Source organism: Aquarana catesbeiana, linkage group LG08 (assembly GCF_042186555.1).
Source record: "Aquarana catesbeiana isolate 2022-GZ linkage group LG08, ASM4218655v1, whole genome shotgun sequence".
Classification (NCBI taxonomy): Eukaryota; Metazoa; Chordata; class Amphibia; order Anura; family Ranidae; genus Aquarana; species Aquarana catesbeiana.
In genome coordinates, this window is record NC_133331.1 from 87,140,419 (window position 1) to 87,157,989 (window position 17,571).

Consider the following 17,571-nt stretch of genomic DNA (forward strand, 5'->3'; position numbering starts at 1 on the left):
GTATTGGTGTCACTGATCCCCAAAAAGTGTCACTTAGTGTCAGATTTGTCCGCTGCAATGTCGCAGTCCCGCTAAAAAAATCGCTGATCGCCGCCATTACTAGTAAAAAATATTTAAAAAAATAAAAAGTCCCTAAATCTATCCCACAGTTTGTAAACACTATAACTTCTGCGCAAAAGTGAATTAATATACGCTTATTGGGATTTTTTTCACCAAAAATATGTAGCTAAATACATTTTTTTTTATCGGTTGTTTTATAGCAGAAAGTAAAAAATATATGTTTTTTTTTTTTTTTTCAAAACCTTTTTGGTTTATAGCACACAAAAAAATGCAGAGGTGATCAAATACCACCAAAATAAAGCTCTGGGGGGGGACGGGGGGGACATCTATCCCATAGTTTGTAGACGCTATAACGTTTGCAAAAACCAATCAATATACAGAAGCTGGGATATTTTTTTACCAAAAATATGTAGCAGAATACATATTGGCCTAAACTGAACAAGAAATTTGAGTTTTTACATTTTTTTTATTGGGAATGTTTTATAGCAGAAAGTAAAAAAATATATTTTTTTTATGAAAATTGTCGGCCTTTTTTTTTTCTATATAGCTAAAGAAATAAAAACTGCAGAGGGGATCAAATACCGCCAAAAGAAATCTCTATTTGTGGGGAAAAAAAGAACACAAATTGTATTTGGGTGCAGTGTTGCACGGCCGTGCAATTGTCAGTTACAATAAAACAGTGCCGTATTGCAAAAAATGGCCTGGTCGTGAAGTGGGGTAAATCTTTCGAAGCTGAAGCATCATATGTGGGCATGCCTAAAAATGCCCACTCCTTCAGACTGACAAGCACCCACCATGGACCCGCCAAGAGCCGGCCCATTATCTTACATTAGTGCTGAGGGCTGTTGAGAGAAGTACTGAGGCTGGGTGCTGTGATGTGTTCAGGAAGCTGTGTACTGCATTAATAGTAATCTTGTTTTTGTTCAGAATATGACATTTACTGTTATTTATGATCACTGAGCAATAGAACCTTGTTCAGAAAAACAACGCTCTATAAATGAAACCTGTGGAGACTCGTTACTTTCCTTTTTCTTCTGAAAATGCGTGTTGCTTGGCTGAGTCTTGCACCAGCACTCTTAGTCAATGACTCTGTGTCAGTATGCAGATAGGGACCTCTGACACATCGTTAACTCCTGAACGGCTTGCTTGTTCTGGATCAGTGTCTCAGAAAGCACTAAAAACCAGTGGGTCAGTATAACAGCCAGGTAACTAGCGTTTTTAGATGGGGTCAAGACAAGCTGTCCCCGTATTTTCCTTCATACTTTAACTAAGGACGTGGACAAAATGGATGATGCTGTCATCTCCATGTATGGATCATTTTAGATCTTCAATATTGTGTGCTGTGGTTGACTTTTTTAGATTTTATACATTGTTAATTTATTATATTATTTTCTAAATAAATAGCAATCTGATATCATTGTTAATATTTATATACTTTTATACTTTTGTTATTCTTCTGTCCTTCTGGCTTTGGTGGTAAACACACAGAATCTTCCTGTCTTTATTTTTGTTTAGCAACTTTTATTAGGTTATATAAAATTTACATAGACTTTTTTGATTTACAGTGAATTGGGTGCTTACAAAAGAGCTGTCTACAGCAAGGCTGTATTTTAGACCAGCGTTACAAAGTGGTCCATTACCTTACTGTCACCATCATTTATGAGCTGAGCCCAACTGAAAGGCAACACTGACATCTGCTGCCCAAATATAATATTGCACAATCCTTTCATGCATTTAATACAAGGATTATGTCTGCCTCTTTTATAGAGTGATATCTATACCACTCCATAGCTGTATTATTATTATTAATAATAATAATATAAGTAGTAGTTTTAAACCACTTGCTTACTGGGCACTTAAACCCCCCTCCTGCCCAGACCAATTTTCAGCTTTCAGCGCTGATGCACTTTGACAATTTCGCAGTCATACAACACTGTACCCAAATTAGATTTTTATCATTTTTTTTAACTCAAATAGAGCTTTCTTTTGGTGGTATTTAATTACAGCTGGGGTTTTTATTTTTTGCTTAACAAACAAAAAAGATGGAAAATTTTGAAAAAAAAAAATCATGTTTCATAGTTTGTTATAAACTTTTGCAAACACGTAATTTTTCTCCTTCATTGATATGCACTGATGAGGCGGCACTGATGGGCACTGATGGGCACTGATAGGTTGCACTCATGGGCACTGATAGGCACAGATAAGGCGGCACTGATAGGCACAGATAAGGCGGCACTGATAGGGACGGATAAGGCGGTACTGATGGGCACAGATAAGGCAGCACTGATGGGCCCTGATGGGTGGCACTGATGGGCACTGATAGGTGTTACTGATAGGTACCACTGATAGATGGCACTAATAGGTGGCACTGATAGGTGGCACTGATGGCCACTGGTAGGTGAAACTGATGGGCAGCACTGTTGATGAGGCACTGATTGGTGACACTGATAGATGGCACTGTGGGCACTGGTAGGTGGCACTGGTAGGTGGCACTGGTGGGCACTGGTAGGCGGCACTGGTGGGCACTGGTAGGCGGCACAGGTGGGCACAGATGAGCTGGCGGGAGCTCTTCTTGATCGGGACCGATGTCCCTCTGGGAGCCGCCGGTGATCGGCTTTTTTTTTTCAGTGCTATCAGCGCAAGGAGAAAAAATAACTGATTACCGGCTCTGTTTACATGACATGATTAGCTGTCATTGTCTGACAGCTGATCACATGGTAAGGGGTCAGGATCGACCCCTTACTCCGATCTGTGATCAGCCGAGTCTCATAGACTCGCTGATCACAGAGCGCTCCAGGGGTATGTAGGCCGCTCAGGCATGGGAGGATGCCTATTGACGTCCTCCCCGGAAAGTAGGTCCATGCTGTAGCCATCATTCGGCTATAGCGCAGATCTGAAGAAGTTAAAAAAAACTAGGAAGGAAAAAAAATAGAGCCTTGTGTCTAGTGATTAATACATAATTAGACTTTTTTACATTGGTATTTAAAAGTCTAACAATTACATTTTCCTATTTGCCCTGTTTTTGTCTGTTAAATATACTATCAGAAGTGTTTTGTTTTATCTGATGGATAAGTGCAAAAAATACTAATTGATCCTGCCAGTAATGTGACCTGATAACATAGGACAGCTTAGTGGTTAGCACTTTTTTGCTTGCAACACTGGGGTCCCCAATTCAACTCCCAATCAGGCCACTATCTGCATGGAGTTTACATGTTCACCATGTGCTTGCATGGGTTTCTTCCAGATACAGTGAGGGGAAAAAAGTATTTGATCCTCTGCTGATTTTGTACGTTTGCCCCCTGACAAATAAATGATCAGTCCATAATTTTAATGGTAGGTTTATTTTAACAGTGAGAGACAGAATAATAACAAAAAAAAATCCTGAAAAATGCATTTCAAAAAAGTTATAAATTGATTTTCTATCTTAATGAGTGAAATAATTATTTGATAATTATTCAGTTCTCCTCTGAATCATTCAGATGTTTATTAGCAAACTTCAGACGGGCCTGTACATGTGCTTTCTTGAGCAGGGGGACCTTGCGGGCGCTGCAGGATTTCAGTCCTTCGCGGCGTTGTGTGTTACCGATTGTTTTCTTGGTGACTATAGTTCCAGCTGCATTGAGATCATTGACAAGATTCTCCAATGTAGGTCTGGGCCGATTCCTCACCATTCTCATGATCATTGAATCTCCACGAGGTGAGGTCTTGCGTGGAGCCTCAGACCGAGGGAGGTTGACAGTTATTTTGTGTTTCTTCCATTTACGAATAATCACACCAACTGTTGTCACCCTTTCACCAAGCTACTTGGCGATGGTCTTGCAGCCCATTCCAGCCTTGTGTAGGTCTACAATCTTGTCACTGACATCCTTGAACAGCTCTTTGGTCTTGGCCATGGTGGAGAGATTGGAATCTGATTGAATGATTGCTTCTTTGGACATTTGTCTCTTATACAGGTAACGAGCTGAGATTAGGAGCACTATCTCAGCTGGTTACCTGTATAGAAGACACCTGTGAGCCAGAAATCTTGCTGATTTATAGGGGATCAAATATTTATTTCACTTATTAAAATGCATATCAATTTATAACTTTTTTGAAATGCGTTTTTCTGGATATTTTTGTTGTTGTTCTGTCTCTCGCTGTTAAAATAAACCTACCATTAAAATTATAGACTGATCATTTCTTTGTCAGTGGGCAAATGTACACAATCAGCAGGGGGTCAAATACCTTTTCCCTCACTGTACTACACTCTCCTCCCACACTCCAAAAACATGCTGGTAGGAAAATTGGCACCTGTCAAAAACTGACCCTTGTATGTATGCAAGTGTGATAGATTGTGACCTCCTTCACGACAGGCACTGATGTGATTGTACAGCATGCATACATTGTCAGTATAAATACCTGTAATAAAATAATAAATCGCTCCCTGCGCTCTCTCTCTGTGCTCCCCTTTTATCACTTATCATCTCTGTGTACAACAGAACCCCCCCATATTATGGAGAAGATAAAAAGGGAAGGTGTTCTGTAATAATGCTCCCCCATAGTAGGTTGTCACCCTAGGACAGCACATGTGTTACTGAAGGAATCATCAAGTGAAAATAAAGGGAAGCAAGCCTTAAAACCAAACGAATGCAGCCACCACATTTAGCGTTCATGTACACTACAGCTGCTAAACTTGAGTTTAGGAGCTTTTGGCATTTGTCAATGTACACATAGGCTTTTACATGAGTTTAGAAGCTGCTGCGGTTAGGGGAGGTTCAACCCGCCTCTCCTGAACGCAGAAGAATCAGGTTCAGGATAGGAACGTTTTGATTTCTGTTTACAAAAACATGGCAAAATTGCAGTAAAATTGCAGTTTCCCGCAGCTGGTGGCCAACCTAGTCTCTGTGTACATGAGCCCTTATGGACTGGTACGCTGGAATATATGACACCGATGTTCTTGAGTTTAAATACGTTGTAATCAAGCTATTTATTTTGTTTGTGGTCTGTTTAAAGATGTTTATTCTTTTATGAAAATTGGACATAAGATATAAACATATAGAATTTTGGGGGACATTTACTAAAACGTGCACACAGATTCTGGTGCAGCTTTGCATGGTAGCCAGTCAGCTTCTAACAAAAAACCTTCTGTGCTGCAGCTGCCCCCCCAGAGCCCCCCCCTTTTTTTTTCTTACCTGAACCTTTTCACTCCAGCCACAATCACGAGCTCCAGCCTCTGTTTCTGTCCTCATTGGATAGATTGATAGCAGCAAGAGCCATTGGCTCCCACTTCTGTCGATCAAATCCAGTGACACAGGGCCGAGGACTTGTGAGCACGCCTGCATGGGTGCCCCCCATGGAAAGCGGCTCTCTGTGGGGGTACTCGATAAAGAGGAGGGGCCACGAGCACCACCTGGGCACCCCAGAAGAGGAGGAACAGGGCTACTCTGTTCAAAACCCTTGCACAGAGCAGGTAAGTATGACATGACAAGCCTATTTCTGACATTTGTTGTTTACAAGTGTAAAACTGTATTTTTTTGCTAGAAAATTACTTAGAACCCACAAACTTTTTAATATATTTTTTAGCAGACCTAGAGAATAAAATGGAGATTGTTGCAATACTTTATGTCACACCATATTTGCGCAGCGGTCTTACAAACGCGATTTGTTTGGAATAAATACACTTTTTTGAATGAAAAAACTGTAAAGTTAGTACCAATTTTTCTGTATAATGTGAAAGAAGATGTTACGCCGAGTAAATTGATACCTAACATGTCATGTTTTAAAATTGTGCACGCTCCTGGAATGGTGTCAAACTACGGTACTTAAAAATCTCCATAGGCGACGTTTAAAAATGTTTACAGGTTGCCAGTTTTGAGTTACAGAGGAGGTCTCTTGCTAGAATTATTGCTCTCACTCTAACGATCGCGGCGATACCACACATGTTTGGTTTGAACACCATTTACATATGTGAACGCGACTTGCGTATGCGTTCGCTTCTGCGCGAAGGGATGGGCGCTTTACATTTTTATTAATTTTTTTCTTATTTATTTTACTTTTTATTTTTACACTGTCCCTTTAAAAAAAAAAATGATGGATCACTTTTATTCCTATTACAAGGAATGTAAACATCCCCTGTAATAGAAAAAAAGCATGACAGGACCTCTCTAATGTGAGATCTGGGGTCAAAAAGACCTCAGATCTCAAATTTACATTTAAATGCAATAAAAAATAAAATCTTTTTTTCAATAAAAAAAAATGTCCCTTTTAAGGCCGCTGGGCTGAAGTGACATTTGATGTCGCTTCCATCATCCAACGGCATTGAGTCGAGTGGGGGCCATCTTTCCCTCACTCGACTTCCTGCCTCTCAGGATTAAGGACCGGATTATCTCCGCCGCTACTGACGGCTCCGGTAAGCAGCGGAGATGACCGGGATGCAGCGGGAGGAGTTTGGGTACTGAGGGAATCCGCCACGTGGACCACATTTAGCTTAAAGCGGACCGCCATAATCCCAGTATTTAACGTCAAAGTACTGACGTATAATGACAGCAGGCGGTCCGGAAGTGGTTAAACTGCGTAGAGGGTTCTTTACTGTCAGAGTGGTGAGGATTTGGAACTCCTTTCCACAAGCAGTGGTATCAGCAGGGAGTGTCGCTAGTTTCAAAAAACTTTTAGATGAGCATCTTAATGATCACAACATACATGGACATGGGATTTAATATTGGCATAAACTCACACACACATACCACAGGTTGAATTTGATGGACTGGTGTCTTTATTCAACCTAACAACTATGTAACTATATCGTGTATGGATAACCTCTGACCTTCTGTTTTGCAAGCCCCAGAATGCTAGGCCTGAAAATGTCTGTAAGTAAATGCTGGATCTTGTGGTTTCTCAACAGCTTTGTACTTGTTGGTTATGTGCCATTTCCTACATCATAGAAGTGGCACCAGTTATTGCCAATATATTTTAAATCCTTTATTTTTTCCACATTTAGACTAAGTATATTAACAATTGAGTAAATGCTTATTGGTATTTTATAGCTATTCCTGTTGTGCAGAAGAATACTAAAGTGTGATTGTAAACATTACAATGCCAGTGCATGCTTCAATAAATAATTCGGAAATTGCTGGGCACTCTTCTAGGCACAGTTCTAAGTTGGGATGTGAGATGTTAAGCGTTGCTGCCTGCATCCAGGGCCAGAGCATAATGGAGAACTTGGCTGGGAAGAAACACTTGCGTCTCTCTGCCATAAAAGCCTTTGAAACAAGTGCAAGGTACGTTTTAATCCCATAATAGAAGAAATCTGTTTTAATTTAAGTTATTTGGCATATCAAAGCAGTAAAGTAAAATAATATATAGCTTTTTATTTAAAGTAAGGAATAATTGTGATAAGAGCTATCCATGGGTGTAGTTTTTATTCTTTTTTATTACACACATAAATAGGCATATTAAATGGTAAAATGCGTAGAACAACAGTCCTCAGTAAACAGTTCAAGATTCATTTGTCAATATTGACCTAACACTTTTAGAAGTTCCTCACAATGGTTTTTTTTTTTTTATATCCTGTTTAGAGAGACTTCTCATCACTTCCTGCCCAGACAGGAAGTGAGGTGAAATCTGAAATCTCCCCAATAAGAACACAAAAAAAACCAAAACAAAACAGACAGTGGCTCTAACCTTTCCCTGTTATATCCAAAATGAAATAAAACATTAGGGTTGATTTACTAAAACTGGAAAATGCAAAAGCTGTTGCAGCTCTGCGTAGAATCCAATCAGCTTCCAGGTTTTTTTTTTGTCAAAGCTTAATTGATCAAGTTGAAGTTAGTAGCTGATTGGCTACCATGCACAGTTGCACAAGATTTTGCACTCTCCAGTTTTAGTAAATCAACCCCATTGTGTCTGGAATTAGGCTTTAAAGTAGATCTAAACCATAACAGGGTGAAATTAAATTTCATAAGTTACTGCGGTTGAAACAGTTGTTGTTTTTTTTTTTTAATACAGTTTTTGCCATTTTTCAAATAATTTTCCTTCTCATCCTTTGAAAGACATAGGAAATAGTTCACTTTTGGGTTATATAGCCACTTGGACACTTGTAAAAAATTGTAGGTCAGCCCAGGATAATCCCTCCTACTACTAGCATGCCTGAGTTTTTTTTACTAGGAGGTTGGACATCTTTTCTTCAACTCTGGTATGTAAAAGACTAACCAATTTTTACTAGTTTCAATTTTTCTTCAATGAAGACTATACCCTACACTGCTGCTAGAGCCGATCTCTGCAATTGCAGCTACCCAACATGACAGCCCTCAGCCTGTCTTTTGGAGTGCTGCACCCAGACCTAGGTGGACTGGATGTTGTGGTGCTAGGAAGTCACTTGTAAGTTCCATATAAATTTCTTTCCAGACTCCGTTCTGGTAAAAATAAACTGCAGAGAGATTTTCAGGTTAAGAGCTCCTGGTATTGCCTCAGTGCTTGCTCTGTCTCTAAAGACTCACTTTTTGAGTGAGCCAGTCAGACTGAGGATCAGGAGTTACCTCAAATATGTAGGTCACTGGACACGTTTCAATTTTACCACTTCTGCCAGTTTCCACTGTGGAAGGGGTTATTTCTATGGGACTGAGCACTGTGGAAAGGATTGAGGCTGCAACAGTGAACACTCCATATTGAGACTATGACAGTGAGCGCTCGATGATCTTTCCTGCCATACAGTGTCAAGGAAGCATCTCCCCACTGCTGCTCCAGCTTTGCAAAGGGCCGCAAAGAACTTTGATCATTGGAACGTTAGTGCTGCCCACCTACAGTGACTCCAGTAATCTCTGGCCATCTGGCCCTCACCTGCTAAAGTACATGCTGTTGGGGTTTTGTGAGTAACTGAGGCCATGCATCTTACCTGGAGCAGACCCGTTGTAACAAAGTGCCCCCTGCTCACACTCTAGTAATTGGCTCCGGTGCTGCTTGCTTCATGGAATTATGTTTTTATTTGATCTGCTGTGGCCTTAACCGCCTCTGAGTCAACAACTGGCTGATTCTGAGTCTCCCCAGTCCTTATCGGTTAAGCTTGCATTCAAGGAGTTTGTCTCCTGCCATTATTCCTAAATTAGAAGAGACCACTTTGGCTTTTATTGCTTTGGTGCGTGCCACTAGAGAATCAGCCTTTTATTTTTACTAGTGCTATTCCGAGTTTCGGATCCTTTGGAGCCCTGAAGACCGCAAAGGCCTTCCTATTGCACCCACTGACAAGATGTTTATTTCACAAATGATTATTAGCCTAGTACCCATTTAAAGAGGACTTTGGTAAAAAGTGGTCTGTTCAAACCTCCTAGGGTATCTTTCTTAATTCTCCTCTGCTTCACAGGATTGAGAAAGAAGGCATTCTGGGAATCCTCATTGCTATGGATTGGCCCAGGCAGATGTGTACTGAGACCTGGTAAGACTTCTGAAGGATGTGCTCTAGGCTCTACCAATTCATCAGGGTGTTGTGTCTCATGGACTGATTTACCATCCTGCTTCACAGTCCCTGACTTTAATAGCATGGCTGTTGAAGTCCTGAGAAACAGGCATCTCTGAAACAGTGATTCCTACAATGTTAACAGTTAGGAAGTTTACTTTCCTACAGCTAGATCTGAATCTACATTTGGCTTACAGTACTATTAGGGGCGGTTGTATGTCTTTTCTATCTTGTTTCAGAGGTCACTGGCCTCTCATTCACTGATTAAGACCTTTGTACAGGGTGTTTCCCATGTAATTCCTCCTATTTGTATCCCTGTGACTCTGTGAGATCTTAATCTAGTTCTCTTTTTGTTCAGAAACTTAAATTTAAACCCATTAGGGACATTCTTTTGTCTGTTCTCACCCACAAGGTGTAGCCATCACTTGAGCAAAGTGTCTGAACTGGCAGCTTTATCTTGCAAGGGCTCCTTTTTGTTTTTTTTCGGGGATAAGGAAGTGTTGATGCCTAGAACTTTCTTCTTGTCTATGATGGTTTTCTGCCTTTCATCTCAACCAGGGCATCATTCTTCTGTCCTTCTGCCCAGCTTTCATTCACCAAAAGGAAATTTCCCTTCTTCTGCCTGGATGTGGTTTGGACAATGAGAGTCTATTTGCTGTTTTCAGAAAGACTGTGATTCCCTTTTTTGTCATCCTAGATTAACCCACAGGATTGGGTTTCACTCTTTGCAGTCAAGGCGCACTCTTCTAGACCTGTGAGTGCTTCTTGGACTTTTCAACATACAGCAAGCAAGTTCTACCAGGTGTATGCATAGGCGTCATTTGAAGCCAACTTGGGTTTAAAATCCTTCAGGTTGTCCCACAGTTTTCATTATTTTTCTTGAGCCTGCTACCAATCGTTTACTGTGTGCCCACCCCTTTTTTGGAATACTTTTTGATGCCTCAAAGGTGAAAGACATTCTGTGACATTCTACATTCTAATATTTGAGAAAAAGATAATCAGATTTTGTCCTCACCATAAAGCTCTTATCTTGGAGTCCATTGAGGGCTTAGGCATGCTAGTGGTATGAGGGATTATCCTGGACTGGCCTACGTTTTTTCTTTTTTTTGTTTGCCAAAGTGCAATCCTCCTGCACATGACAGTGTGACCCAGAAGTGAATGACTTCCTTTTGCTGTTCCGGTGACTCCAAGAAAAAGATTTTTTAGGTGAATGCAAAAATCATATTTTGCATCTCATTGCTGCTGATCTTACCCAGCCTTTTTCAGCCACTTTCTGTCTACACACACCAGCTCTAGCTTTGGCTGCACATCATTGTTGAGGACCAGTTTACCGAGGTTAGTGTACTATGCCTGTGAAATATCTATTAACATGGCCATTAGTACTCTCCACCAAATGTATGCACTGTATAATGGTGTAACAAAGCAGGAGCACAGCTGAGACAGTTGTCACCTGATAACAGGAAGTGCTTGAACAAGGAAATTAATGGCATGATCATCAGGTATTTTTTTATGTTTTGATGCATCCTAAACTTTATTCAGTTTTGTGTAGTTAACACAGGTCATAGCTGGTACATTTAATGAGGATGATAACATCATGACGTTGACATGCAAATAATAGTATAAAATGTACTTAAAGTGGTGTTCCGGCCGAAATTATACTTTTTAAATAAAAATACCCCTATAATACACAAGCTGAATGTATTCTAGTAAAGTTAGTCTGTAAACTAAGGTCTATTTTGTTATTTTATAGCAGTAGTTTGTTATTTTATAAACTTACAGCAGGCCGTGGCCATCTTAAGTGTGGGCATCTGAAGCCAGACTGTATTTCTTCCTGGATCTCATCCTTGTAGATCTCGCACATGCTCAGTGCAGCACAAGCAGTGTAATAGGTTTCAGGTCAGATTTCCATAGCAACGGCAGTTTCAGAGGAAGTTGCCACCCCTTCCCAGAAGGCATTGCAAACAGGAAATGATGCGATGGGCCGCGGCCAGGGAGGAGGAAGTGAAAAATGAATACAGCAGATATACAGTAGGTGCTGAGAAAAAAAATAAAAAAAATATCCAATTTGTTTACAGTGCACAGTTTAGTGAGGGATACTGAAGAGTTGTAAAAGTGGGTGGAACTCCACTTTAATACAGCATTATAATAAGATGATGTGGCACTTAGACAATTGTACCAAATTTTTTTTTTATGTCAAACATATTGTTTCACAGAAAACAGCAATAAATTGCAGTGCCTTGCAAAAGTATTCACCCCCTTGGCATTTTTCGTGTTTTGTTGCCTCACAACCTGGAATTAACATGGATTATTTGAGGATTTGCATCATTTAATTTACAGAACATGCCCACAACTTTGAAGATGTGTTTTTTTTTTTTTTTTTTTTGATTGTGAAGCAAACAACAAATAGGACAATATAACAAAAAAAGTCAATATGCTTAATTATTTACCCCCCCACCCTAGTCAATACTTTGTAGTGCCACCTTTTGCGGCTATCACAGCTCCAAGTCGCTTTGGATAAGTCTCTGTGAGCTTGCCACATCTTACCTCTGGGATTTTTTTTTGCCCATTCCTCCTTGCAAAACTGCTCCAGCTCCTTCAAGTTGTATGGTTTGCGCTTGTGAACAGCAATCTTTAAGTCTGACCAAAGATTTTCTATTGGATTGAGGTCTGGGCTTTGACTAGGCCATTCCAAAACATTTACATGTTTCCCCTTAAACCATTCAAATGTTGCTTTAGCAGTGTGTTTGAGGTCATTGTCCTGCTGGAAGGTGAACCTCCACAGAGTGGTACAGGTTTTGCTCAAGAATATCCCTGTATTTAGCACCATCCTTCTTTCCCTCAACTCTGACCAGTTTCTCAAGCCAAACTGCTGAAAAACATCCCCACAGCATGATGCTGCCACCACCATGTTTCACTGTGGGGATGGTGTTCTTTGGGTGATGTGATGTGTTGGGTTTGCGCCATACATAGCGTTTTCTTTGATGGCCAAAAAGTTCAATTTTAGTCTCATCAGACCAGAGCACCTTCCTCCATACATTTTGGGAGTCTCCCACATGCCTTTTCGCAACTCAAAATGTGCCATTTTGTTTTTTGCTGAAAGTAATGGCTTTCTTCTGGCCACTCTTCCATAAAGCCCAACTCTATTGCTTAGGTGTTGCAGCCCCTGGGGCCTTTCAAAAAGGTGTGTATATGTAATGACAGATCATGTGACACTTAGGCACACAGGTGGACATCATTTCACTAATTATGTGACTTCTGAAGGTAATTAGTTGGACCAGAGCTTTTTATGGGCTTCATAACAAAGGGGGTGAATACATACGTACATGCGAATTATCAGTTTTTTATTTCTGAAAAATAGTTTTATGTATATATTTTTCTAATTTTACTTCACCAGCTTGGACTATTGTGTTGTGATCCATCACATATAATTCAGATTAAAAGAGCTAAAGGCTGTAATGTAACAAAATTGGTAAAAAGCCAAGGGGGTGAATACTTTTGCAAGGCACTGTAGGTTAATTAACCATATAAATACATTGTAAGTGTTAGAAGGGGAAATAAAAACAAAGATACTGGAAATGTCTACAGATAGAATGGCATTTGGGGCTGATTTGGGATCTATATCATATTCAGAACAGTGGATGGTAGCAGCTTTAGCATTCTTGACAACAACTTTATATTATGTTAACATGGATGGTAATGGAATATCACTAATATAGTGTAATAACTTGTCCTCAGAATAGGTTTGTTTAGACGGATAAAGAGTATGGTAGCACACAATAATTAGTACAGGTTGTAAGCACACACTTATGGAGCAGTCAAGGTGGGCCCCCCTCTCCACCCACTGTAGGTTAGCACTAGTATATTATATGTGTGATTGGTATGTTTCAAGTTTGCTTCATGGTATAATGTGATCTCTTCAGATTCGGGAGTGAAGCCGGGAGCCCCTCTCTGACACTACAGGCAACTAAACATTTCTGGTATGCTTGCTCGCCACTGACAAAATCTGCTAAAGAGCGAGAACCTCTTAAGGATTCTGTTATTTGTGTTATTAAGGCCCTGAATGAAGCAGAAACCAAGCAGAAACAGGTAAAGAATCACAGTACACTATATAATGGGCTATACGATGACAGCGAATGCTTGTTGCTTCCCTTCTAACTTTAGTGTTAGTCATTACAGGAAGTGTTACCATAGGACCCAGATTACACGATTACCAAACCTGTGGTCAGTGTTGGATATTATCTAAAAATTAAGATACATTCTCTGCCAAAAGGATCCAAACTAAATACAGATGGATCTCAAAAAATTTGAATATCATCAAAAAATTAATTTGAGTAACTCAATTTAACAAGTGAAACTCGTATATTACAGTATATAGCTTTATTACATACAGAGTGATATATTTTAAGCATTTATTTCTTTTAATTTTGATGATTATGGCTTACAGCTAGTGAAAACCCAAAATTTAGTATCTCAGAAAATTTGAATATTACATATATTATATTACATATTACAATAAAAAAAGGATTTTTAATACAAACATTTTGGCTTACTGAAAAGTATGTAGATGTACATTTTAGTATGCACTAAATACTTGGTCATGGCCCCTTTTGCATGAATTACTGCATCAGTGCAGCGTGGCATGGAGGCGATCAGCCTGTGGCACTGCTGGGGTGTTATGGAAGCCCAAGTTGCTTTGATGGCGGCCTTCAGCTCGCCTGTGTTGTTGAGTTTGGTGTCTCTCATCTTCCTCTTGACAGAATCTCTATAGTGTTTAGGTCAGGTGAGTTTGCTGGACAATCAAGCACAGTGATACCATGATCATTAAACCAGGTATTGGTACTTTTGGCAGTGTGAGCAGGTGGCAAGTCCTGCTGGAAAATGAAATCGGCATCTCCTAAAAGCTGGGCAGTAGAGGGAAGCATGAAGTGCTCTAGTTTCTGGGTAGAGGGCTGCGCTGACTTTGGACGTGATAAAACACAGTAGACCAACACCAGCAGATGACATGGCTCCCCAAAATATCACTGACTGTGGAAACTTCACACTGGACCTCATGCAACTTGGATTCTGCTCTCCACTCTTCCTCCAGACTCTGGGATGTTGATGTCCAAATGGAATGCAAAATGTACTTTCATCCAAAAAGAGGACTTTGGACCCCTGACCAGCAGTCCAGTCCTTTTTCTCCTTAGCCGAGGTAAGACGCTTCTGACGTTGTCACTGGTTCAGGAGTGGCTTGAGAGAGGAATGCGACAGTTGTAGCCCATGTCCTGGATACGTCTGTGTGCAGTGGCTCTTGAAGCACTGACACCAGTCGAAGTCCACTCCTTGTGAATCTCCCCCAAATTCTTGAATGACCTTTGCTTCACAATCCTCTCAAGGCAGTGGTTATCCCTGTTGCTTGTACACCTTTTTCTACCACACTTTTTCCTTTCACTCAACTTTCTATTAATATGCTTGGATACAACACTCTGTGAACAGCCAGCTTCTTTAGCAATGACCTTTTGTAACTTATCCTCCTTGTGGAGGGTGTCTTCTGGACAACTGTCAAGTCAGCAGTCTTCCCCATGATTGTGTAACCTACTGAACCAGTCTACGATATTGAACTTTTTCACAATATTGAAATTTTCTGAGATACTGAATTTTGGGTTTTCACTAGCTTTAAGCCATATTCATCAAGATTAAAAGAGAGACGTGCTTGAAATATATCACTCTGTGTGTAATGAATTTATATATTATATGGAGTTTCACTTTTTGAATTGAATTACTGTGTAACAAGCCCCTGCTTGCTCGGTTCCACTCTCCCGACACTCCTCTGCGGCTATAGAATCAGATTGCAGATCGCAACGTCTGATGGTTCAGTCATCCGATGCTCCGGGATTTGAACTACAGCTATGTGCCCTTCGAATCCAGTTAAGATAGCTCAGAACAAACACCAGGCAGGCTGTATGTAAGTTAAAACAGGGATCTCTTTTATTGAAAGGAATGCAGACTCTTTTATACAGTAAAAGAGGAGGTGCATACCTCCTGCTCATATTACTCTGAACATACACCTGTGACCAGAAACCTAATTAACATGGGCTAATTAACTAATCCCTTTAGACAGCCTAGATGACTCAGTCATGACCTTTAGGCCAGACTGGCTGTCTTGTAGCTCAGAAAACACAATCAACATGATCACAAATCAACACAGAACTCTTCTTCACACAAGAGCAGAGTTAATTAACACAAACAACAATGGGGATCTAATGACTCTTAGATCCCATACTAGACTTATTTACAATAAACACATTCTAGCAGGCAACAGACAGGTGGCTGGAATTGACATCAGCATCTCCTAACATCATTTGTCCAAGCATTATGAATAAAGCCACTATTTCTAATATGGCAAATCCAGGGTCCCCAGAGTCTGTGTCTCTTGGGGGGATATGGACGCAAATCTAAAGTAACGCCACCACAAGGGTCCCCAGGCATACAGCTCACAAAGAGCACCGTTCCGCCAAATGCCAGGGCCGTAATTGGTAGGTAAGAGGCTAGAATTCTGTCCCCTCCAAAAGTCTCTCTCCCGGCTAGGTCTGTCACATACTGAAATAACTTTTTGATGATGTACAAATTTTTTGAGATGCACCTGTGTTACAAACTTTAAAGGGGTTGTAAACCCTCGTGTTTTTTCCCCTTAATGCATCCTATGCATTAAGGTGAAAAAACTTCTCTCACTGACCAGCCCCCCCACCCCCGTTTTACTCACCTGAGCCTGTTCATTCCCACGCCGGAGACGCGCTCTACCTCTCTGTTCGCGGCTCTTGATTGGATAGATTGATAGCAGAGCAGCCATAGGATCCCGCTGTTGTCAATCAAATCCAATGACGCGGGGGGCGGGGCCGAGTCCAGTATTCTGTCTCTCTGGACGCAAATGCTGGACTCGGGAGCACGCCCGCACGGTAACCCCCAGGGAGAGCGCTTCTCCTAGGTGGTGTACTGATGCGGGAAGGAGCCGTGAGCGCCGTTGAGAGACCCCAGAAGACGATGATCTGGGCCACTTTGTGCAAAACGAACTGCACAGTGGAGGTAAGTATGATATGTTTGTTATTTATTTTTATTTTTTAAGTGAGGGTTTACAACCCCTTTAAAGCTGAATTACAATTTTCTTTTCACTAGAACTGAATGGAATGATCAATTCCAGCATAAATCATGCCTCTGTACCATGTTGCTCTGTTGTCTGCAGATCCCCTGATATTCTGGTTTTAGTTGTGGCTTTGTATCATGTGACACTCTGTATATCCTGCTAATAGACTCTGTCCCTTCCACTGCCTCTTCCTGCAGCAGCTAGAGTCTATAACACTCCTCTTTGTAGTCTTTCGGACTCTGCAAATGATGTAACTTCCTTCACAGCTCTGATGGTGGGTGGGAATGAATACATCCTAATTAGTATTCAATCCCGCCCAGTCATACCTACAAAAAGAGTCCAAACCTCCTAAGTCCTGCCTCACAGATCACAGCATTATTTAGGAAGAAAAAAGTTTCATAGACAACCTGTTCTGAAAGCTAGCTGTGCTGCTGCTGGGCAGGACTGAATGGATCACAGTTAGAATGCAATCCTGCCCAAGTAGATATGCCAACCAGTGTGAACAGGAAGAATCCCACCCCTCAGTTCCTGCCTTCCCAGATCCCCTCCCATAGCCCTTTCTCTATAGTCTTGCAGTAAGCCATTATTCTTTGGCATGCTGCAAGACAGGAATGACACAGGTGGAGGTATGACACACTTTTCACCACCCACACGAAGGCCCAAAAACACCCAGAGTAACCCTAGTACCCACCCACATCAACTCCCAGAAGTAGTACACATGACTCCCATAGCCTACCCCAAAGCTACAGAGGCTCAAAGGTTCATGGGACATGTAGTATCAGAACTGGAAAAGGAAGGAAACAGGAAGTCAGAGAACTTTGAAATTCAATAATGACAGAATGTCCCCTGTGCATAAGTGTAATAGCTTGGTACATGTGTAAAAGATGACACCACGTCGTTGGGGAATGCTTTGAGTCTTGCTTCCCTCTAGGACTGGAAATGTCCTGAAGCCACTACAAAAAAC

The 17,571-nt window shown here is 40.9% G+C and overlaps 1 protein-coding gene across 2 annotated transcripts in view; it reads left to right on the forward strand.

Annotated features, from left to right (window-relative positions):
* CFAP46 (cilia and flagella associated protein 46) overlaps nucleotides 1-17,571 on the forward strand; it is a 333,386-nt gene that overhangs the window by 112,318 nt on the left and 203,497 nt on the right. For both annotated transcript variants that reach the window (XM_073596084.1, XM_073596086.1), the window contains exons 24-25: nucleotides 7,185-7,316; nucleotides 13,408-13,573. In XM_073596084.1, the coding sequence (XP_073452185.1) occupies nucleotides 7,185-7,316; nucleotides 13,408-13,573 (298 nt within the window). The remainder of the gene's footprint in view (nucleotides 1-7,184; nucleotides 7,317-13,407; nucleotides 13,574-17,571) is intronic.